Source organism: Cyrtonyx montezumae, unplaced genomic scaffold (assembly GCF_038088225.1).
Source record: "Cyrtonyx montezumae isolate F1298 unplaced genomic scaffold, pur_monq_1.0 scaffold_2, whole genome shotgun sequence".
In the NCBI taxonomy this organism is placed as follows: domain Eukaryota; kingdom Metazoa; phylum Chordata; class Aves; order Galliformes; family Odontophoridae; genus Cyrtonyx; species Cyrtonyx montezumae.
Window position 1 is genome coordinate 12862297 of NW_027071936.1, and position 24599 is coordinate 12886895.

General features: G+C 42.2%; 1 protein-coding gene across 1 annotated transcript in view; it reads right to left on the bottom strand.

Annotated features, from left to right (window-relative positions):
- Nucleotides 1-2833: 2833 nt before the first annotated feature.
- Nucleotides 2834-24599, bottom strand: part of GATB (glutamyl-tRNA amidotransferase subunit B) — a 39012-nt gene continuing 17246 nt past the window's right edge. The window contains exons 5-13 of the mRNA XM_065736020.1: nucleotides 24320-24442; nucleotides 21787-21900; nucleotides 20638-20722; nucleotides 20257-20301; nucleotides 18012-18201; nucleotides 11347-11480; nucleotides 10902-10980; nucleotides 5767-5901; nucleotides 2834-3308 (exon numbers count right to left, since the gene is read on the bottom strand). Of these exons, the coding sequence (XP_065592092.1) occupies nucleotides 3180-3308; nucleotides 5767-5901; nucleotides 10902-10980; nucleotides 11347-11480; nucleotides 18012-18201; nucleotides 20257-20301; nucleotides 20638-20722; nucleotides 21787-21900; nucleotides 24320-24442 (1034 nt within the window). The 3' untranslated portion in view covers nucleotides 2834-3179. The remainder of the gene's footprint in view (nucleotides 3309-5766; nucleotides 5902-10901; nucleotides 10981-11346; nucleotides 11481-18011; nucleotides 18202-20256; nucleotides 20302-20637; nucleotides 20723-21786; nucleotides 21901-24319; nucleotides 24443-24599) is intronic.

Below are 24599 nucleotides of genomic sequence, written 5' to 3' on the forward strand. Positions count from 1 at the left end.
CTCTCCCTCAGGGGTGACCTCCCAGAGGACTTTCATCAATGATGAGATGAGATTGTCATGGCAGTGTCTGGTGTCAGCTATTAATTTGTGCGCTCTTTCTTTGGCCCCCTGTTCGTGGAGGGCTACTGCTGAAAATCCACATGAAACTGTCCTTAATTCACCCTGCCTGATGATGCTGTTGCACAGATGGCATCTCCTTTCTGAAGCTAGGGGAGAACTGCTGTAATTAAATAAGACTTTTCAGTTAGGGCCAAAGCCTCCATCTTAATTCTCAAGTTCCTAGCCTTGATACAGGCACGCCAAAGCAGCCTCTGGGTCAGCAGAATGTTCTGACACTGAGCACTTTATGCTCAGGGGCCCCATCTGATCTCACTAGCCCCACCTGTCCTATGGTTTTGGGCGTGGGAGTTTTTTTTTTTGTGTTTGTCTTTTCGATAGTAGATATTTCCTATTTCCAAGGATTTCGAAGAAGCTGTTTCTGTCTTCTAAGATGCTCTGCAGATTATTGCTATGCAAAGCTAACCCAAAGCTGTTAGGCTCTGTACCACACTCTGTGGAGCGTTTGTTGAGTATTTTCCTTTAGCTCCACGTAGGACAGAACTGTGGTTGTGGTATCTGGGGAGGTATTCCAGGCCCTTGGCCAGCAGGGAGACCTCACGCCTCGATTGGATTGTGTAACAGGGTTGACCCTGGGAGAGTCAGAACCAAGCAAGCCGGCCATACTGTCCTTTCTCATCTCTACATTCTGTTGTTGTCACCAAAACCACTTCCAACCCCATAGTCAGTATGTCCATAAACGTTGAAAAGATTAATCGTCTTGATCTCCTTCCACTCCAAACACTTGTTGGCATATCAGAAAGAAAAGTGCACTAGCAGAGGACTTGCTTTAATGTTCAGCACGTGACTGGTTCTAACTGTGGTTCAGAATTTATTACAGCTAATCTTTACCTTCCGTTGAGGAGAAGAACATTACAATCATCTCTCTTTATTTGACATTTTATCCATTTGAAAACAAATTGAGAGTTTCAGTAAATCCAGTGCTGTGCTTGTACAGAACTTGGCTCATGATTTTTAGCAGACTTGGTACTATATTAGCAAAGTGCATTTGTTTAGGTACGGAGTGACTAAGAAGGAGTAGCCTTTGAAGAAAGACATTTACTTATAGGAAGCATGCAATGGTAGTGAAGATCCTTCCTATCTTTCAGACAGCTCACTTACTACTGTTCCAAATACCGTGTTGTGATTTTCCTTTATCTATGTATTTATTTTTGAAGAGGCAGCCACTATTCTAGAAGAGAAGCTTGGCACAGCAGCATCAAGCTGTGCAACAGAAAGCATTAACCTTGGAGGAACCACCTTCTGGAAACAACTGTGTTTTTCTAAACCCAGGAGTACCTCTAAATTAGGATTTGAGATTTCATGCAGAAACCCTTGTGCCTTCTGTTTTCTTCCCGCTGTGGCAGCAGTTGAACAGAATTGCAGTTCTAAAATTTAAAGTTTGCTGCGTAGTCTATTGACTATACAGTCAACCTTCTATTGACTGAAAGCTCACACCACTGGCGAAGAGAAAATGGTACTTTTTGCTCTACCTATGAAAACTGACAGTAAAAGCCTTTGTGTGCACGTCGGGCTATGAGAAAACCCTGGCGTTGTGCCACCGTAAGGGTCAGGAGTTCTAACTGCGACCACGTTACTTCTTTTTGACAGCCGTGTAACTTTTAACTGGATAGTTATTTTCATTGTGTTATGGATATACATTTATCCATTACACGTATTTGAAAAGCACGTTTTCACCTGTCTTGTACTTCAGAGATCCAGGTTGAACTGTAAGCTAGTTTGTACAGAAATATCCTCCTTGAGACACATGTTAGCACTTGTAAGAATTAACTGCCATTAACCTAGCTTGAACTAGTGCTGCAAATGTCAGTTTTGCAGATGACAAAAATCCCAGTTCTCTACCTGCTGCAGTCCTTCGGCAGCATGTGCCTGGCAGGCACATCCTCTAGAGCCATTCTGAAGAAGCAACACCGAGGCCTGAGATAAATATGGCCTTTACAACATACCATTTAGCAGCCTGCAGAAGGGATTTAAGAAACTCCTGCTGGTAAATGGGATTTCTTTCACTACTAGATGTAAATTTGAATGGATGCCTCCAGTTGGGCCCCCTGTTAGTGGCTTCATCAACTGAAGGATTTAAACATAGCGGTGAGGTGGGACTGGGAACTTAACTCTGGGAGCTTTGATTTCAGAGAGCACTTAAAGCTCTGGGCTGAAAAGTGAGTTATCCTAAAAACTAACAAATAAACAACCCAAACCAGAACACAGCGTAAAACATGAACAAGCGGAGCAGACTCTGGATCCAGGCTGAATCCCACTCAATTCTCAGTAAGCTATCTGAATTACTTCCACTGAGTGGATACAGTGCCAAGTGACAGCCAAAAGCCCTAGGCTCAGGTAAACTGAAGTTAATTAATAGTTCAAGACTGAAACAGTGCTGAGTAGCCAAAGCAGATGTTTGGACACATACAAAGAGAAGGCAAAGAATCTGACACGAATTCTGAGATGTAGCTACTTCATGTCTACTGGTGGCACTTAGAGCCACTGCCTCTGTCCTTTCCCCTACCTGAGACATGAAGAATGAGGACTAGCGTTTTTTTTCTCCCTTCTGCTAGGCATGAAGGTACACGTGGTCATTCTCAATTACTGCTAGGTGTTTTGATCTTAGCTGCAAGTGTACTCACTCTAATTTACAATGAGTTGTTAGTATGTACCACTGGATTGCTGCATTTAAGATCTGTGAATTTCCACTCTGACAGAGGAAGCTCTAGGAGCAGAATTCACGCTTGCTTTATTACAAAACTAACCGATGCAACTTAGCTCTGCGTACTCACAGATTTTCCTGGGAACTTGTTCCCCATGACTGTACAGGAATGAGACTTCTGAAAGCTGCAGCACAGTGAAGGAGATGTAAATGACTGCCAGCTTCTGTTGAGGTGGTCCTTTGCTCATCCGCCTTTGGCTGATGCAGCTGGGAAAGGCAAGAACACGATGCTCTTTGAAGCGTAACCAATCTGGGAAAAGCAATCCTGACAGATGAGGAGGCACCAAAGTTCATTAGCAGCAAAACAGACAGAACGAAGCACGTCTTCTGTAGACAGCTGGGCCGTTTTCTCTTGTGGCTACTTGGACAGCTTCTTCTCTAATATTTGCTTCACCAGAAGAGGGTTGGCTCGGCCTCGTGTAGCCCTCCGAACCAGTCCAATTAACTTATTGATAACTTTTGCATTTCCTTCTTTTATCGCCATAACCTTTAAAAAGAACAGATAGACACTGCTGTTACAGGAAAACAAATGTTCTCTATCATTCATGGCCAACATACGAATGTGACTGTCCTTTAAGGCCACTGCAGTTGAATGCTGTATTTTGGGGCTAAGGTGTTGTTATGAAAGCTTCCTTCAGCTTTGCAATAAGCTCCTGCTCGACAGCAGCAAGACACTACAGCAGCAGGCCTTACAGCTAATCGAGATGAGTTTGTATTGAAAAAGTCAGTGAAGACTCATAGATTTGAACAGGGTCTGCATCTCAGACAGTGACTTCCTGGGATACAGCAGAAAAACAAGGTGGACTTTCTTTTGCTAATAGGAGCTTTTTCCTCTGTATACTGTTCAGCTTTAATAAATTATTTCAACTGAATCACAATTAATTTGAAGACATTTGTGAAGTCCTTCAAGAGCAGAGTGAGTTGTTAATAAGAGACATTATTTCCTTTAAGCAAAGGATCCTTTGCAACGAAGCAGTTAATCACTGATCAGAACTATGGCCTCCAATCAGAGAGCTACTGTTAGATGCACAATTACCTACAAAATATCCTACAAAGTAAAGAAACTGGGGAAAAATGCCTTGAAAAATCCAATCTCAGGCATTTCTAGAGGAGACATTGCTGCTGAAACGCAAGGTCCTCATGCAGCTTGTGCAGCAGGGAATGCATTCTCAGCATTGTCAGAATTACCGGGCAAAACATGATAGCTTCAATTAGACAGGATGTCATATTTACAGATACTAAGGGAAGGATTACTAACATATGAACCACCAACTGTGACAGTTCCAAGCACAAATGCAAATACTGCTGCTCGTTAGAGTATCTGAATTATTGGCAGTCTAAAATCTCCGTAAAGTCACAATATGGAAAGGACTTGTTACTCCTTATGTGACAGAGATGCCGTCCATGGGGCAGGGCACGGTACAGACGAGATACTGCATCTTCATTAACTGCTCAATGGTGGTTTGAAACTACATTCATTTTTAAGAAAGAAAGGCCATTTTTTTCCTGGCAAGTACTTGGGTAACTCTGTTTTGTAATGCGAGTTCTCACAGTGATTTGAAGCAGTGAATTACAGCCCTTCCAGGCAGCTTTTGCCTTAGTGAAAGATCACTTGGAAAAAAGAGGAAAGCGAGGCCACTGCACTGCGTTTGGCTCGACTAAAACAGTGAAAAGCAGAGAGGAATTAGGTTCTTAGGAGAGGCGTTATTATCGAAATGGGAGCGCAGTTACAGACCTTCAGCTTCTGCACTTCCCAATCAGTTCTGATGTTCTTTCTATATCTATGCTTGTGCTTCCATACCCGTCTGAAAATACAGATGCACTTTTATCAGGCTCTGCAAATGAGTCAGTCTGATGGAGGTCACAGCCACCTACTGCAAGCTCATCTGCTTTATCAAAAACCCTTGCAGAGCTGTTAGCGTCCCCCAATGAGAACTGGGGTGGGTGGTATTGTTCTCAAAAGATGTCAGTGTTTTTTTCCACATGGCAAATGGATCTAGACAATGCTTGTACTGGAAGTAAGCTATTCACTTCTGCTTTTACATTTTCACTCCGGGGAACATACAAGCGCTTGTTTTCATTCTGATTTTTTTTATACAAAACAGATGTCAGACTCTGTCAGGATTTCTTCCAACTCCTCCCCTTCAAGCTCAACAAGCGTTTTCCCTTTTTCCTGGCTCAGAGCTTGTTAGATGGATGAGCCATGCAGGCTGCTGTATCCTTCTGAGTGGATGGGGGAGAGCCAAAGCCCCATTCTTACATCGGCAGAAGCAGCTCGGCAGAGCAGAGGGGTGCAGTCGCAGTCCCAAAGCCCCCGGGGCCGCTGCCACGTGGGTCCTGCTCCCCTCACCCCGCAGACATGGCCAGGCAGGAAAGCAGGAAATCCAAGAGCAAAACTTGGCTGTGGCAGTAAAGGAGGAGGGGAACAGAATAAAGAGATGAGTAGAATTTTGGCCTTGCCACCTCTCAAATAAGTCTCTGACTCCATTACTATTAAAGGCCTTGCTGGCGGACAGCCTCAATCTTCAGAACAACATAGCAGTGGTGCACTAATATTGCAAGAGATGGCATAAAAACGAGAGTTAGGTGACCAGGTCAGGTTAAGGGCTGTACACTGCACAGGTGAAGAAAGAGCCCTACAGCTTTGCTTACTTGTATTACATTTTTATCACCACTTAGAATTACTTAGTACCTGAGCCAGACTGTTAATTTCTTCTGCAAATCATTTTGTATAAGCTTCAACTTCCAAGAAGACGCTTAATAAAATAAGAAAGGAGAAGAAAAGACCTGATGATAGGTACGCATCAGCTTTAATGCCCTGAACAGGCTTCAGAGCTCAAAGAGCAATTAAAAGAGGAAAAAAAAAAGGCCATTTAACCCCCCCCCCTTTTAGTGCCAGTGAGTACCGCGTGCGCAAGCTTCCTTCCCAGCACCGCCATATTCACCTCCTTTTCTCGTTCATCAATCACCGCCTGGCAGATCTGTTCAAGCTCTTCCTGATCCTGTATCAGTTCGAGCTGCTTTTCTTTAATGATTTCAAGAGGAGTCTTCCCTTCTCCCTTCCACAATTCCTCAAAAACCTGAAAACCACAATGAGTAGCAAAGATCAGTACCTTTACACATTGATGTTATTTAGCTGCAGATCTAAGAAGTCAGATTTTAGCAACAGCAGCAAGAGTAACAGTGCTCATCTCACATTATGCACAAGAACTGCCTGAGAGCAGTAAGAGAATACACTTCCATGAGTGCTGTCTCCACCCAGGAACTGACTGGTAGTTGACTGCAGTACCAAGTCCCATCCCAGAAAACTCATCTCATTACCAGTCCCTCATCAGCAAACTGGAATGAGGATACATATGACAAAGCTGAAGAAAAATAGTGCCAAGCAGTGTATCTGCCACAGCTCCAGGCCTACCTGTGCATCACCTCCCAGAAGAAGGAATGCTGGGTGACCCTGAGCCTCAGGATTAATTACTTGTTCATGTCAGTGAGCGTTCCTATGCTGTATCAGGGCTGTTGCCCTGGAATAAACTTGAGAGAACATTTATAAAAAACAATTTCCTTGGGCAGTCATTTTCTTTTGCTCTTATTTCCTTTGCTCTTATTTCAGAGCTGTGGGAGGAGAGGAAGAAAACTGTTATTAAAACAGCTACTTACACTTCATTCTGCACTGAAGATATAATTGTATGTTTGGGCCACTGCTGTGTACCAGTGTGGAAATAGGGTCCTGTCACCATTTCTGCATTAAATACTCAATGCAGGATGGAGAAGAGGCTGGGAAGGGGAATCAAGAAGGGGCTCTCAAACTACATGTTAATTAATTAGCAAAGCCATGAGACAACTTAAGGAAAACGGCGCATGTGGGATGGTGCTTTAAGTATGCCAACAATATTCTTTATCTTAGGAATATTCTGTGGTAAGGAAGATCCTCGTTTAAACAATTCTGCAGCCATAACAGGTACATAAGAACCAAGCAGTGACACAATTCCTGCAAGCAGGTATTTGTGTGGCAGCTGCACCCCAAAGCTTTTGATGGGACCTTATCACAGAGCTGAGACCCTGAGAGAGGGTAATGATATACAGACTGCATCTTGTAAGAGGGTTAAGCATAGATCAAAATATGAAATTACTGATAAGCAGAGTTATATCCACCATAAGCAAAGCTTTAAGCTGCTTATATCTACAAAAATCAATGCCATATACGATGTCCTCTACAAGATTTTTCTTCCAGTACTGTACTTAAAGATCATCATCCCCGTGCTACCTGAAACACCCTCAGGAGCAAACGCATCCAGTGGGGACTCAGCCTGCCTGCAGCTCTTTGCATTATCTTTTTGCTGCACTCCGTGCCTCATTCCACAGGCAGCCCCAGCTGCTCCTCCTTCCCCAAGGACCTGGCAGAAAGCTTTCAGTCCCCGAGGCCTCCTGAGGCACTGGGATGGCACATCTCTCTTCAAAGGGAGCTCTGGCCTCACAGCACAGCACAGCCCACAGCAGAACACCCTGGAGAGTCTGAAGCACTGCACGAATCAGAGGCTTGGCAATGAAGAGGCCATATCGGTGTCCTGGAAAAAGGCAGATGTGATTTTTTAGGACTGGTATGCATGCAAGCGAGACATCGTGGGCTGCAAGAGGGGAAAATTTGCAACAAACAAAATCTGAGCAGCCAACCATGGTGGAGTTACCCAGCAGCAACTCTTACATCAGGCTGCAGGACAGCTGACATTTGGAGATCCATCTCTGATTTCCTGCTACTCCTGTGCCAAACATCTCCTGGCACTGAGAAAAAGCCTGCCCACTAGAAACCTTCAAGGCAGCAGATTTTCCCTGTGACATCTGCATCATGTGTACTTTTCAATTTGGTAACGAGCGTATCCTCACAGCTCCCAGGGCAGTGCCATTATCAAGGCCCCTGCTTGTTTACAGGTACGTAGGAAAGCAGAAAGAGATGTGGCCAAGTCCTGTCAAAAAGGCACTTTAAAAAATGTGTTTCGCTACTTGGCAAGGAGTAGAAATTTAAAGAAAGCAGTTTAAAAAATGATTTCAGCTCATTTACACAAACTGTCTGCGCCAGAACAGTGGGATCAAATTATGAAGTCTCCAGAGCCAAAATGAGAATCTCAGGCCTCATTTCCATCACTGAAATCTCAGTAGTTTCTACTATTGACTCTTGGCTGAGCGTGATTAGATTTTAATGATGTTCTGCTCTCCCCACCTAACAGGCATAGCAGCAAACCACTGGTCAAGATGAATTAATCAGGACTTGCACGTCTGGCTGCCACGGGCATCATATCAAACATTTTGCAGCTGGCGATCATGCCAGCTGACCGCTCTGCCTGAGAACGGCTCCAACTGGAAAGCCTGCCCACAGTGATGTGCTGCCAGAGAAGGAGGGAAGCAGCAGGCAGCACCATCTGAGCCTGTCCTGTGGGCAGCTCTCCTCTGCTCTGACGGAAAGCCTTGATGTCTGACAGTTGTCCCTCAGCCTCCGACAAAAGTGAGGGGCAGGCTGGACTCACCGCTCCAGATGGTACAACCGTAATTGTCAAAGCAGATGCTTCTGCTTAGGTTTGTGTACCATACTCATTTCCCTGCTACCTACTTTGAGGTAGGGGTGCCAAGCGGGTCTGCTCAAGTTATTTTCGTATTGGCGACCTATGCAACTGCACAAGCAAACAAGATAAGGGGTCTGCTCTTCCCCCACACCCTGCTACACATGCCTGATGAACAGACAGTGGGGTGTTTCCACAGAGATGGTTCAGCACGGCTCTCAGAAGCTCAAGTCAGGTTCTGCTTTCCTGGCTCAAGAACCACATTTGTTCCCACAATTGCCTCGCTGAAAAGCAGGTCCCTTCTGCCACAGGCATGCACATTGCCAGCCCTACCGGTGAGGAGTGCGGCCGCACCCTGGCCATACTCCCATCACACTGGTTTCAGCATAGTGGATTGCACTCCACTGTTAACATTCATAGGGTGTGCCCGTGCAGGCCTCCCCAGTGTAGGACATGCTCACTGCACAGCTCTGCATACCAGCAGAGCTGGAGGCTGCTCCCCTTCGTACGGGCACGCCAGCGTGAAACAGCTTTGGAGGCCTCTGGGGTAGGATGCTATATTTGATGGCAAGTTGGGCGTGAGCTCCGTAATTACCCAAGTGGTAATTATGTAAGCACACTGTGCCCTTTCCTTGGCATATGCATCCTACCATACAATGTTCTGTGTCTATAATCAGCACTCGCAGCTTTTATCTGTGTTTTAATGCCTTATACAGCAGAGACCGAACACAATCCTCATAACAAATTAAAACTTCTAACAGCTTCCTGCTGCGAGCACGTATGTGTACGCATGTCTGCGTGCTCACCCCATCAACCCTGCTAAGCACTTCTAGATGGGTCTGTCTCTACCACTGCAATTCGTTCTCCTCCACTCCAAGTGCTGCACTTCATCTGCCGTCGCATATATATAGCCCCTTCTGCCCTCAGGCCATCCAGCATCTCGGCCTGCTGCTGAGAATTGTTATAAACATTTGTTATTCTTCTGACATCCAGGCAACCAAAATACTTCTCTAAATGTGGCAAGGTTCCTGCAGTTTGACAGCATCACTCAGTGATGGCTAATAGTACTGTTATTTCTCTGTGTCCAATTTCAGAACGCAGAGGACAACATGCATGTTACAAGGAGTTTGTAATTAAACAAGAAAGGCATCTCTGAAATTCTTCACGTTTCATAACCTGTCAGAAGTGCTGGCATACAGAGTTATCACAAGGAAAAGACTCCAGTGGAGGAGCATTAGTAGTCTCTGTACCTCCAGAAAGAAACAAACTTAAGGACTGAGTTCTGAGCTTCTTTTTCAGATGCAGACCCCAAACTCATAGGCGTCCTACTGCCCTGCAGGCACACAACTGCTCTGAATCCATGTATTTCCCTGTTAATATTTTATGTCCCTCTAGAAGCTTTTACTTTTCCAATCCAAAACTTCCAGATGCACATGCCTGAAGTCATGCACTTCAATCTGTATTTATGGTGCCTATGAAAAGCAGCTGGCTATTCCAAGGAGCAGGCCAACTACAAGGCCAACACCATCAAAATCCACTAGCACCTCCAAAAAACCAAAAAACAAAACAAAACAAAAACTCAAAAAAGAAAAAACCCAAACTAACCAACCCCAAAACTGCAAGAAAGGCAGAAACATGCCCTGTATATTTTAGAGACATAAAAACTTGAAAGCAGGCAAGGCAAATTAAGTATCTTCTTTAACATTTTTGCTGACAGCCACACGAGGAAAAAATGGGTAAATGATGTACTTAAATGTAGAGCACAATAACTCACCTGAAAGGACAGTGAATCCCACACAGAGAAATAGAGGTGAATGGCAGTTATTCCCTATCACAGAAGAAGTCCAGATTTTGCCTATCTATGCACCAGAGTTACGGTACCATCGTAAACAGTTCATAACTTTAGAGATGAATGTGCAAAGTGCTGGTTTTTCAGACCATCCTAAGCACAATGATAAAGGGATAACTGGCTTTACAGACAGTTCTTGCTTAGGAGACTCATGATAGCACTTGCTCAAAGAAGCCAGGATAAAAGAAAGGTCAGGTGTCTCCGTGTTTGACTCACAGAACGCACCAGACATCTTTTTGTGTCTACAATCAGGTGACTGATATCCTTTTCCATATGCCAATACTTGAGAACATAGGCTCTAGCTCCCCTTTGTATATGCTAGCTGATATGCTCAGCCTAACTACAAGCTATTGATTAGTTCCCACCAACCTTTCCTCAGATCTCACTCAAGGTACCACACTGAGATCTAGTGTCTGGTTTGTTCTAAAGCAGAGTAGACCTAATTGGCCGTAGCTTAAAGCTACTGTTTGGTTTGTGCCCCCTCGTAACACTAAACATGCAAAGGTAACGGTACGATTTTACTACACGAGGCATTTTCACCCATTATACAGAAACGGTGTAGATGCAAAATTTGTTCAGGATGTTGATGAAGGATAATTTAAAGCATTGGTACACAATGAATGCAGATGGAATAAGCATCATCAGACTCTAAGTACAGTGAAATAAAAAAAGAACTTACCTGCTTTGCTGCTGAAGAAGAAATTTCTCCTTTTTCTAGAAGGTTCAGAAGGTCAGCTAGGAGAAAAGAACTGACGGGGCTGTGGAAAAAGGGGACAGGAGTTACCTCAGAGAAAAGGATAAGTAACAGACTTACGCCACTGTTGCTTGTCTAAACATCACTGTTCAGCATGACAGGCTAAGTTTTGTTTTTTTCATGATACATTATATTCAGCTTTGATCTTGACTGCCTGATTATGCCTTATCATTGCCCTCTTCTCGGGAAGGCATTTGGTTAACTTCATTAATCATGACAGTGTCAAGGCCTAAGCAGCAATGCCTGGGATAACCAACCTCACAGATGAGAACTAAAGCAGAAGTCAGCATCAGAGTGACATGATACTGTTCTTGGTACATGAGAAAAGGAGCAATTTTATTTCACCACTGTTGTAACTGAGAAGCCTGACCTTTCCTTTGCTGTAAGGGAACGTTGTTTTAAGTGACTGAGTAGGTCACTTAGAATCCAGCCAATCACCTTCTTTGGCTTCATCTGGGTCTTTTTTACCACATCTTCAAAGAAGTCTGTTAATCCATCTTCGTTCTGTTAAAGAAAAATTCAATGCATCAAACAGATACGGAAGTGCAAGTATGAATAATTACACAATTAGAGCATAAATGCTAACGTAAAAAAGCTGCAAGACGACAGAGTAATTTTATTAACAGTAAACAGGCTACGCTGTGCCTAGAATGCATGCATAGAGCTTATATATGTCAGCCTGTTTTAACGTAGCTTCAATCACTGAATGAACTTTTTTCCTCTTACATCTTCCCTACAAGTAATATTTGGAGAGAACATTTCTCATTTTCTCCTTTGTTTTTAAGTACATACAATAGCAGAAAATATAATGCTCCATATGCTGTCATGCTATCTTTTACCAAGAAGAGAGTTGGCCTGAAACTGCCTATAGATAACTCGCTCCTGATCTTGCAATCACTTATTTTTATTTTGGACTGATGGAATGAGATTAGCTTGTAGTCATTCCTGAATGATATGAAAAGGTCATACTGTAAGAACAGGGGTTTTATGTTTCTAGATTTTTCACAGAAGCTATGCGAGGCTTTACACAGCACCCTAAATGCTCAGAAGGCATGATAGTAGGGGATTCAATTTATACTATAAGTGAAATCTGAGATCGCTTTTAGAAGAACAGATAGTGCACAGCCTGTCAAACACTGTGCTGTTTGACATCGGGGCATTGGTAGTTCTTTAACTACAGCACGGAACTCATTAGGTCTACTGAAGGCAGAAGAGACATTAAGTGGCAAGAAGAATCCAAATCCTCCTTGCCCCTGGACTTCTGCACGATATGGCATACATGAACAGGAGGACATAGCAGCTCTCAGAAGTGATAACAGTTAAGAGGCAGCCACCAAGTTACTCTACGAATAAATGTCATTGCAGCATTCCAATCTTCCAACATCTTCCAAGCACACAGTAATTGCAGACAGATCTCTGTGAATACCTCTGAGCAACGAAGAGTGTAGGCACAAACTAAACTAAAGGCTGACTTTTCCACTAAAACTCAGCCCTGTCAAACGAGTCTTCTTTGTCCTTGCATTTAAAGGCAATTTATCACTACAGCAATACAAAATTCTAGACTTTCCACCCCATAACGTTCACAAAACCAACTTCCAACATCTCTGGATACTACGCTCATTGATAATCAAGTACTTCTTTGAAGAGTCCACAATCTACTGCTCTCTGTTCTGGGAAACAACAAAAATTACTTTGACTAGTGGGCTGATGTGCTATAAAACCGCCGTGATAAAAATCAGACTCTCTCACTTAACTCTGAAACCACGAACAAAAAATTGAAGCTGTCAGCCTCAGTAGGGCACACAGGACTCCTATGAAGCCAGGCAGATTTGCTTAACTACTCCTCTAACACACGCAGATAAATTTGTCTTCCTGTCCTGTGCTTTTACAAACTCACTTAATAGTCAATGAATGTAAAATCTAAGATTAAACATATTAGACGATTAATATAATATTAAACATATTAGAAAAACAAATATAGTTTAAAAAAGAAAAAAAAAAAAAAAGAAAAACACACCACCACAAAAGCAGCAGCAGCAGAGGAGTGATGCATTTATTGCAGTAAATGATTAAGAACTGTGCATGCCTGTAGTGGAATTACTAAAATGATGAACTACCGAATACCGTACTCTTCTTAATTCACTTCAAGATTCATTTGCATGAACACTGATTACTTAAATGGCAGATAACCTTCCATTAACACACCTGTCCAATTTAGGTAGGAAAAAGTGACTGTGTATATTAAAAAGTGGCTGTTGTTTTTACTTTAATGTATACTGCATAAGGTTTTACAGTCTAAGCAGAGCAGTCTAGCTACAACAACGTCACGCACACAAAAACACTGCAGCTGCCACATGTCTGAGTGCAGGCTGCACGGCTCAAATGCAGCACGTCCAACACTTCCATCATGCAGATGATGGAGAGCAGGCTGCTAGCACTGGGCACATTCAGATTTCTGGATACCAACAGCCTGGCTAGAGTTACAGCACTGATGCCACTGCCAGACCTTTGAAAAATCAAGGGCAAACATACCCAGCCTTCCAACTTCCATCAGATGGTTTCCAGGCAGCACGAAGAGAAAAGCCTAGTAATACTCAGACGGATCTATTTACATATGCTACCAGGAGCTGAGCCCCATGCTTGCTTCTTCAGCACAGGGAGATGGACATATTCCTTCGTCATTCTTTATTTTTTTTACTTTTTAAGTGATAGTCATATGCTGCTGCCTAGAAGTAGGAAACCCCAGCAATGCCAGACTGAAATGAAGAAGGCAGAATTTCAGAAAATCAAAATGACTCACAAAAATGAAACATTTCCCTTATTTTCTTGTGACAAGTAATTCAAGTTATTACTGAATTTTTGTCAGTTCCTAAATACTGTTCCACTTGAACTTAAATTTGTTGATCATTTTGGTCAACTTTTGCCATGCTAGATTCAGTCCAGCCACCAAATCTATTTCAACAACTTACACTAAGAAGAATGCTGTTAACCGTAGGAAAAAATAACCAGGAGGCAGCTCTGATACACTGAGCTCTACAATCTATCATTTCACTTCTAAAACAAAAATAAAACCCTTCACTATAATACTAGCTTCTTCTATACTAATCTGGCATCACAATTTCATCTGTGCTGCCTTTATGTTCAGGATATTTCTCCCTCCATATTTCTATACTATACATCGTACCCCCACTTAGATCTACCATTACACACCACATGTATCAACTTATTTGTCAGAATCTCAACTGCATGAATTATGACATTCCAATATTACAACCAGACACAAATTTACTTCTGATGCATGGTTTAACACCATCATTAAATACTGCTGAGATGTCAAAACTTAAGAGTGGAGCGATTGCAGGCGCTCTGTAAGCAAGTTTCAACAATACATTGTTTTACAAAGAACCACGGGCATAACCTGCAAGGACACTGCGTCTTTAATGCAAACTTATGCCTTTAAAGACCAATAGTTTCCCTAAGCACTGAAGGAGAGAACTGTAGAAACGTTCACAAATCTCATTTTCTGCTTTCTTCTTCCCATTTCCACCATCGCAGTTCCCACAATAACCAACTGTGAGGTAACAGTTGCCGCAAAAACGTGCAAGACTGTCAAGGAAAAAAAGCAGAAAATCCACCCTATTGAAGTAGAAAAGAAGAGCAGTCAAAGAAAAGACAGCTCAAACTTCCTCCTTCTGACTTGTCAGAAAATGCTTCGAGTTCTAAAAAGAAGCATAAATTCACCTGCACACTGAAGTATATGAGGGCAGCACAGTGTAAACACAACGGTCAAAACTACCGGTATCCCATTCTGACTGTACGAAGGATTCACAAATGCCAGCTGCTGCAGTGGAGACACAGCACAACTGCCACTTTCACGGCATATACCTTTAGACATAAAGGTATGCAAAGACTTGGATTTCAAAAGTGATCATCCTGTTTCTTCCTAATGCCATCCTGAGACAGCTCATCTACTTTCTTGGTTGGACTTCAGCGTGTTTTTTGAAAACAATACAACATATTCATAGCTGTGCCAATACGTGCTTCTTTTTTCGCCCTCTCCATCCTTTCCCCCCCAGGAAAGTCAGTGTTAATATTATACGGTCATAACTGGCAAAGTTCTCAGAAAGGCTTCTTAACTCAAGAGCAATATTGGCCAACTTATCAGTTTACACAGCAAGCCGCATGCAGAAACCTAAATACCACAGAGTCGACTTTGCTTAAACAATTTAATCTTCACAAATAAAATGGATTTTGCATGAAGAATATCAAAAGTTGCATTTATTTTTGCAATCTGTAGGAAACCTATCAAAAAAATCACAGCTAAAGATATCAGTAGTTAAAGCCTTCCTTTCGTTTCAGTTCATCTTGTAATCTGGCTAAGCTGGAGTCTTACATTCTCAGTACTGCAGTATACATAGGTTGGTTTTGTATATGGGAATAAAGGTCTCAAAGTCAGCTCAGAAACAAACTCGCATTCTGATGTATGATATTGTTTTATTGTAACTTTTGTGCTTAATGTTTTCTCTTAACAAGTCGGCGCAAAGCAGAGATTCTGCATTTTAGAGTCATCCCTCTACCACTGCCATTTATTTAATGAGCACTCCTGGGTGCTCTAACCTGAAAGAATGCTCATTAGATTTGTGCATCTGGCCCTATCAGCAATCTTCTGTTACTTCCCATCTAAGCTTAACACAGCAATGGACATACCACTTTCAGATGAATTAAGGTTAACTAGTCTCCCAGTGAACAGGCAAGCAACTTTTATGGAGAGCAGAGATGCTGACAACCTAATGCACAATAAAAGGCTCACAATGAAGAAGCGTTCACTTGATGCATTCAAATGGATGCATTATCTTATTACAAGCTGTATCTCAAATTTCAGCTTGGAGCTCATTAATTATCTTATACGCTGCAGAAAGGAAGAAGTTAATAGAGAAAAAGCAAAGGCACTAGAGGATTTCAGAAAGATGCTGGAAGAGAATGGGAACCAATGAAGCAAATACGCAGGGCCAGTTGCTACAAACGACAGAAAACACACAGCAGAAGCCATCTATATTATCAAGATTGAAGCAAGCTAAGAAGTAGGCTGATGCCAAGTGAAAGAAGAGGGTGTATTAAGCATGGCTGGGACTAAGTTAATTTTCTTAATAGCAGGCCATAGGGTGCTGTGTTTTCAGTCTGTGACCAAAACAGTGCTGATAACACCAGTGTATCGGCTGCTGCTGAGCAGACCTTGCAGAACATAAAGGTTATTTCTTTTTCCCACTCTACTCCCACAGTGATGAGGCCAGGGTTGGTTTAGAAGAACAGCAATTCCAAATTGAGTAAGAAGGTACTGCATGTCTTAAGATGCTGTACTCAGCAAGAAAAAACAAGGGCAGAGGTAGTCAGAGACTGGCTGGGCATCAGGCCCCTTGTGGGAGGTGACGAGTGGTGGCCTTTTCATCGTTTTTCTATTTTTTTTAACTCTTCCTCCATCTTAAATAAATGTTGCCTGTATCTCAACCCACAAGTTTTCTTGTTTCTGTTGTTCTTACTCTCTCCTTTATCCCACTGGTGGGAGGAACGAGCAAACAACTGTGTGCTGCTTAGCTGCTGGCCAAGGTCAACCCACCTTAGTGGGAAAGAACTAAAAGGAAAAAAAAAAAGTAAAGAGCACAGAAGTTATCTGCTCTTCTGAGCTACTTATAACGTGTGAGAAATGTGTCGATGTGAAAAAATGCACACGTGGACAGGAATGCTGCCTGCTAGATTACATTTTGCAACTTACACAATGAAACAGAAAGGTAAGATTCCACTGACACCTTTCAGCACTGCCACTGCAGCCTCGGGACTTCAGTAAGACTTATAACACATCGGCCCACCAAACAGAAGATCTGTAGCACACTAAAATGGCACACCAGCACAAAAGCAGTTTTCCTAACAGCTTACTTCAGAAGAAAGAACCAGTTTTTTTTTTTCCTGTAGAGCCAGCTTCTGTACAAGTGTTCAAATACACACAGCATGCACATTACACCTGTATTAAAGGCACACAAAGGAGGGATGTTAGATAGTTAAGTTAGGTGCACTGCTCTACCTGCATTTACAGGCTAAGTAAAGGAACTCATCCAGAGGACAGTCTGAAGTACTTCTGGTTCCACTTGAAATCTTACAACGAAGAAGTCCTTTTTCTTCTGTCTCCACTAAACACAGAGGTAACCAAAGCAGGACCCTAGCTTAGCGGGCTATCTGAAACATCTAAGCTTTGGTGGCTACACTAACACCCTCCCAATTATCACCGGGGAGCAAAGATGATTCAGTTTGTATCTGAAATGCCTGAAGTCCTTACAGTAGTTTTGAAAGTTAGGAGATTTTGCTCACATCTCCTTATTTACACCCACATGTGTCGCATCCTTTTCTTTGGGATCCTCTCTGTCTATTGCTGGTAAACAGCACTGTGAGATCCAAACTAACGCTGCAGAGCCATTGTGAGCATTTACCCATTAATGACTCTTTTTGTTGTTATTTTTCAAAACAAAAAACAAAAAAACAACAACCAAACATGGAAACCAGACCAACTAGGGTGCATGAAGCTAAAAGATTTCAACTATGGGTTTTCTGAGTGCAGTAAGGAAAGCACGTCTATTAATTTGTTAAATAACGACAGTGTGCCCTGCCTCAGACCAAACCCAAAGATAAGAAGAATAAGCACTCGCAGGCAAGGATTTGTCAGCAGGAAGTTGTACATTTGTTGCAGTCACTCACACATTTGTCCACGCATAGACAAACGAGATCAATATTAAGTAATAGTTATTTGACAGCACCTCGTATGAGAAAAGCTTTTTCTAGGCACATGGTGCAAGGTTTCTTCTTTCCTACTAATGTATGCATATGGTTTCAGAGTATAAAAGTAGGCAAAGAAACTGGACATATTTCCATCTAAAAAAAGTCAAGAGAACTGATAGCTGCTTAACAACAACATTGGTAAATGTTTCCGAAAACACTGCAACTTCTGCAGATGCTAGGTTTCATTTAACATTTGATCGATAGACCTACCACCAAGGTGAAGCTGTGTTCAGGAAGAATCCCATACAGTTCAACAAGCTTTGCTCTCTTCACACTGGGGAGGTCGGGAAGCCTCTCATGAATCCAATCGATATTTACCACTTGCTGATGGTTCACATTAGCTGGCAAAGATTTAGCATCGTAAAGAATCAATGGGGGAAGATTTGGCTCTGGCATGAACCTAAAGATTAAAAAAAAAAAAACAACTTTAGAAATACTGTCAGTCAAAAGGTAAACAAGAAGGAAGAAATACATCTGATGGGTTTATGCCAACATGGACATGATAATATTATCTTGAACAAATTATTAAGAATTCATGACAGTATGTCAGTAGAAAGCAATAAGAGATCAGTTCATCAGCTGTTGCAAAGTCCCTATTCTGCCCTATTCTCTTAAGTGCTCTCAACTATTTGTCAATTACAGAAAAGGATTAATGATATTAAGAATAACAATAAAAATAACAGTCATGGAAACAACCTATTCCTTTTGGCATCAAGTGTGAATTGCAGATCAAGGCAAAAATGGGAGTGGACTGGCAGGGAGAAAGCCAGACTGACAGCCAACCGCCACGTGTGATCAGGGCAGGCTGCGACCTTTCCCATGCTGACTTCAAAGCCCTCGATGCAATCCCGTGCTGCGCTAAAAGCAAAGTTACTGCGCTCATCAGGGTGTCAGCTCAGAACAAAAGGCTCGCTTAAAGAGAAGGCCAATTCAGACTACCAGAATAACTTTGCAGTTGAAGCAGAAACCTCACTTTTACGTGATCAAATGAAGAGTTCAAAAATTTCAGAATAAGGGACATGAAAAACCCTCTCTAATTTTTATTTCAAATCTGTCTAAACATAGATCTTAAGTCTAATGCATAATGTGCAAGCAGTAATTTACAAAAAAATCTGAGAAAACAGTTGAACACTGATCATAATGTTAGCACTAATAGACTCTGGTCTTCACCTGAAGTATCCTGGACTCGCCAGTTCTGCCTAGGTTTGCCTGACTTTTCTATTTGTTCAAACTAGCCTTGTTAAATAAGTGAGCTGCTACCACATTAAGGAATTCATGAAATGATTACTGCCTTTCTGCAAATTCTACAAATAAGATTCTACAAATGCCATTCAGAAAAGCAGATGTAAACATAAAGTTCGAGGAATGTTTTCAAAATGCTTCCTCTGCTTCACTAAGGGTATATGTACAGCTAACAGGAACATAGAGCTGAGAGGCTTTCGAGGTTTTGCAAAGCTGCAATTCTCCAGCTGGGAAATGAACTCTGGGAGTAACAGAGAGAGCGTACCTGAGATGAAAAGCCAGGAAACAATTTAGTTTTTCTAAGCTAAGCATTAGGTATCTCTAACCACAGGATGATGGAGGCACGCCAAGAGCAGTAGAAGGAGCACAGAGACCTCAGCAGTCACTGAGTTGCACTCTCATGCCCCATTCCATCCAGATACCATTCTGATTATCTCTTGTGCAAGAGCACTCAGCAGATATGCTGCTGTTTTCCAGCACTGACCCAACACTTATTCCCAGCAGCAACGCTTCCTGACAGTTACGCCTTATTCTCTTGCCCTCCAGACAGATCTTTCTTGGTTGACTGTATGGCTGTGTATGTATGACTTCGCTGAGAGCAGATTATAGACTGTTCACATGAATCTTCAGCTATCAAACCGTGATGGCTGTCATCTCACACCAGTGAAAGGCACTAAGTATTTAGCTGGGTAACAACTTCAGTAGGTCTACGTAAATCTTAGGGTAGAAATCTGCCTATGAAGCATGACACTCCTCCACAGTAGTCAGCATCTTCAAACAATGTCTATGATCATGTAATTTAAGCATAAAGAGGCAGGGCCTGCTACATGAGAATCATTTCCCTCAGAACGTATTTAAAACCGAAGCAGTGATCATCTCAATATTCTTACATTTCATCTCAGGCATTCTTAACAATATATGTGCACTGGCCACGCAGCAAAGCTTCAAATTACCCACTTGGAGCTGAAGTACTCCAGATTATTTTTTAGGAAAGATTTTTGCGTCTCATCTACGCTAAATCCAATACAGTCTATGGGATCTAGATCTGAACTTCTCTGACTTGTACTGATTCTGATAGGTCTCTGCAGTGGAAGGTCAATTTCCACACACATTATACTGGCTAACTTCACAAGCTCATTACACTGATTACGTTTGATTTAATTTAATAAGTTTTAACATGTCAAGAACTGAACTTAATTTAAAAAAAACATACCGATAATCTTGCTTTCCTTCTTTGTCTCTCATTGGTACAGTGCACCTATAATAAAACAAAACAGCTAAGATGTGAGAAGTGGTACACCACTGGATTCCCAGCAAAAAGCTAAAACATAAGCCTCGCCTCGTGAAGATCAGAAAAGTTTCTGAAGACCACTTCAAAGAAAGCATATGTGTAAAAGGTCAGTCATTTGCACCCAGACACTGCGGAGGTAGCACACAAAAAAGCCTCAACATCAAGAACAAGTTCCTATCAGTGAAGAGAGCATGCTTGTGAAGACAGAAGTTGATACCAAGTTACCTCCCCCGATCAAGTCACTAGGCATCCCCAGCACTCTGAAGCCATTCTTCCTGATATTTCTCCAAAACAAAAACTCACCCAAGCTTAGAATCAAAGGCTCTTGTTTCATTCAGAACCATTCCTCCATTTTCGAGTTCTTTAATTTGCCTCTGTATTTCATAATCTGACAGAAACATGAGAAGAATAAGGTTACTATACTGCACTATTAGCTTTTGTACACTCCACTATTTCATTTTCCACTGCTGTGTAATAATGGAGAAGTTAGTTGTTTTAACCTTAATAAAACCAACAGCAGTAGTTACAGGCAGAATTATTAGTCGTTGTCTTTCTCTCCAGCACTGTTTATTACTTCGCATGTTCTCCTCATCTTCTTTCCTTTAAATAGAAAGCATTTTCTCCCAGGCACTGCAGCCAAGCCATACGTTCCTAGTGACCTTCCTTTCCCCCAGTGGAGTATTTGGAATGAGAATTCTCACGTTCTCCTTGCCAGTTATATTTTGGAGATGTAATGATCATCCTTCCTTGCTCATACGCAAGTTGCATCTGAACAATTTACTGTACACCCTGGAAAGCAATCATCTACACTGAAGGACAAAGAGCTACCACTAACACATCTCAGAGCCAAGCACTCTACGCCCTAAATCATCTGCTTTGTTCTTCCTACAGGCAGAAGGATAAAAGTTCAAAGCACAGACTAATGTGACCGCTATCCCCAGAGTACACCAAACTAAGATTTCTTCTGTCAGGGAGCAGCAAGAACAGGGCTGCTCCAAAAGGTGGGACAAGCCTGGAGCCAAGGACCACCAAGCACAGAAAGTGCCCTCACACATCTGAGCAGCATGGACAGATGCATTTGCTACTAGCAGGATTTACTGACAGCCTCAGCCACGGTGAGGGGTTGAACTAGATCCAGGGTGCACCCAGGGAGTTCTGTCAGACTGCAGCAGCCAGGGTCCTACACAGGACTGGAAACAAGGCTACAGCACAGGTCCAAGGTCCATCAGGCAACAGGACTGGCAACTCACATCTGTGACATAGGCCAGGCAAAGTCTTAAAGGCTTAAACAGAACCTCGGGATCAGGGGGAAGATGCTTGCATGGGACACACCCAGATGAAGCTAGTCAGCACATTTAGAGCCAACCAATGCACTCAGGCACCTAACATATTTATTTTAATGAGATCTCAATGCATCCACAATGCACCAGTAAAAACGTAACCACCACTTACCTACTGCTTTTGCCAGGAATCTTATGCTATTGATGTTCTTCACCTCAGTTCTTACTCCATAAGGCTCTCCAGGGTGATGCACTGAAACATTGGCATCCACTCTCAGCTGACCCTCTGTAAAAGCAAACTTAGTCAACAAAACAGTCCATCCTGTAAACTAAAGTAAATGGCGTGCATTAATAAACTTCATATTATGTGCAGGCTTCCATACTTTGAGAAATGAGTAACAACCAGGTCATAATAGCTTTGTTTGTGATTCCAATCCAAGCTTCTGCTTCCAATCATTCAAAATTTTCTGAGAATTCAGCTTATTTATTTTTAATATTATTGTCAGAAATAGACAAGCAACAGAAAGCAGTGCACTGTGAGCTTCCATTCCTATAAAAACAGCACAAAACCACTGTTTGGAATTACAGTTTGACAGATATATACTACTCTGTTGTGGAACACAAGAAATTAGTTATGTTGAACATTTTTTACTAAGGTGCCCTTGGAAATTTATAGCCCAAGGACAAAATGTCAGAAGCTGTGGATTTTTTGTAGCTTTCTTTTTCTCCTTCAAGAAATTGCAATCTTTTCTCCAGATTTCCCCGGCTGCCAAAAGCACTGAAACTGAACACAAAGTTACATATAAAAACGTCCTACATTTCTAGTTCAAAATGGGCTAACGTCCTCAGAGATCTCTGATGACTCAACCTCAAGTAAACGGAACTTTTATCTTTCTAAGGTTTCTCCCTATAAAGACATAACTTCTAAGAAGAGAACGTTTGCCACAGTTATTCAACTGGTGGGAATAAAAACAAACAAACAAGAGAGGTTATGTCATAAATAAACATAATTTCTTCCTATATGCAGAGTGAATTTCTGTAGCCTTCCTCTTAGTGCTTTATTTACAAATACTGGTAAAAAGAAACAAACACTTGATGTTGCCATACAGTAGCGCCAATAAAGAAAACACAAAGTCGCTCAGAGTCAAACCTGTGAAAAAGTCTATGGCTCAGAATCCACTGTAGTGAACAAATAAAAAAAGACTGAAGAGTATGTGGTACATGTAGTAGAAGTCAGCTGGATGACAGTGCATTAATTTCCTTTGTCTTCAAAGAATCCTGGCCAAACACAAATGAAGGACAAAAGCTACAGAATGACCCAACACGTCTTTCTAGACAAGTGCTCTGATGGGCTTCCTCTTTAGGGTGAAATGAGTACTTGTTTCAGAATAGGAATATACTTGTTCTATTCTTGCTTCTATTTGAGACACAACCTGCTTCTATCATTTCTTGGATCTTGGTAGCCTTTGGTGGCAGTCCAACTGTGACTCAGTTCTCTAGGAGATGCAGTCATTTATACTAGGGCCTCATTTTGTTCATCAGTGGAGCCATCCATCACAGGCAAAAAAACAAGCTTAAACTGTGAACACTAGCAGGCACCACATAAATGTGGGGGGGTATCAGTGCCCCAGTCTGCATTTTTAAATCTCTTGAGCAGAAGCCTGTTCGCTGTAACCTGCAACTGTGACTTGTTTGCAAATTTTTATAAGGTTGGGACTAAGCAAAAATGGCATGTTCCAAATGATCCAAATAAAAGAAAAAAAAAGAGACGTGAGACAGGAACACTCATCAGGAGGCTGAACACATGCTGTGCTTCCACATGTCAGCTATTTAGACTGGAAAAAATGTCAAGAGTTCCAGAAAGAAGGGCTGATGTCCAAACGAGGGATACTGGGAATGAAGAGGTCTCAGAAAGATGGTCTTGATCTTGGCTAGAGAAACCCTTGAGGTAGGGGAAATCCTGAACATCAGAGAGATGCCTGGGACCTTGGCTGCTAATGCCTGAGAATGATATCTTCAAGTCAGCTGCACAGTGCGAACCAATACCATTTTCTGCCCAACCTCTCCAGATCAGCAGTGATCTCTCTCTAGTAGAAGTTGACGCCTACTGAACATAACACTAGAAGGGGAGGGCAGAGTGAGCCTATGAAAGTATCAAACATGGTAAAAGCTAAAACCTGACTGGTTCTTAAATTAAGCCTGGTATCTGCTATATGTAGTCGTTTAGTCCATCTCACACATACCATCAGAGTTTACTGTTTTTACATCACTTTTATAGCCAGCTGAGACCTGACAGACAACTCAGAGGATGATCTGTACACTCCTACCACTGTGTGGGAACTAAGGAAACTAGCTTCCATATTCTATAACTAATCCTGACTACAAAGCTTACGTGCTGCAGCACTGTAGCAAACAGCATGAGGGCAGACAGGGAGAAACACCTCAAGAACCCTGGAGACCTTCCTTCCTGTCTAGTTTTTTTCCCATAAAATCTAACACTGCAAAGGTCTGCAGGGAAAGGCGGGCCCACAAACATATCTGAAGCATGGCAGACATTAGGGCAGGCTCTGAGGATTTTAAAAACAACAGCTAGAAAAGGCTATGGGTCAGAAGCAACTGCACAGCAAAATAACCAGAAGCTGCAGTACTCGTGCAAATGCAAAGAATTACAGGTGACAAGAGAACATGCCCTTCCCCCTCTGTACCTGCCATGATTGCCTGGCTGCTCCCAAGTGTCTGAAGAATAAGCTGAAGCTCTCTGACTGCTGCAGCTGCTTCTTCCCCACAGCACATATCTGGCTCCATGACAACCTCCATGAGGCCGACTCCTATCAGGGAAAGAGACAAGAGATATCCAACAATAGCTTTTGATCTCAGCATATTAGAGTATAACTGGCTACACACATGAAAGCTTTTATCGAAAAATAAACAAAATTTTAAAAATGTATTATTTAGTGACTGTCACAATGGACCCAGGTACAGATG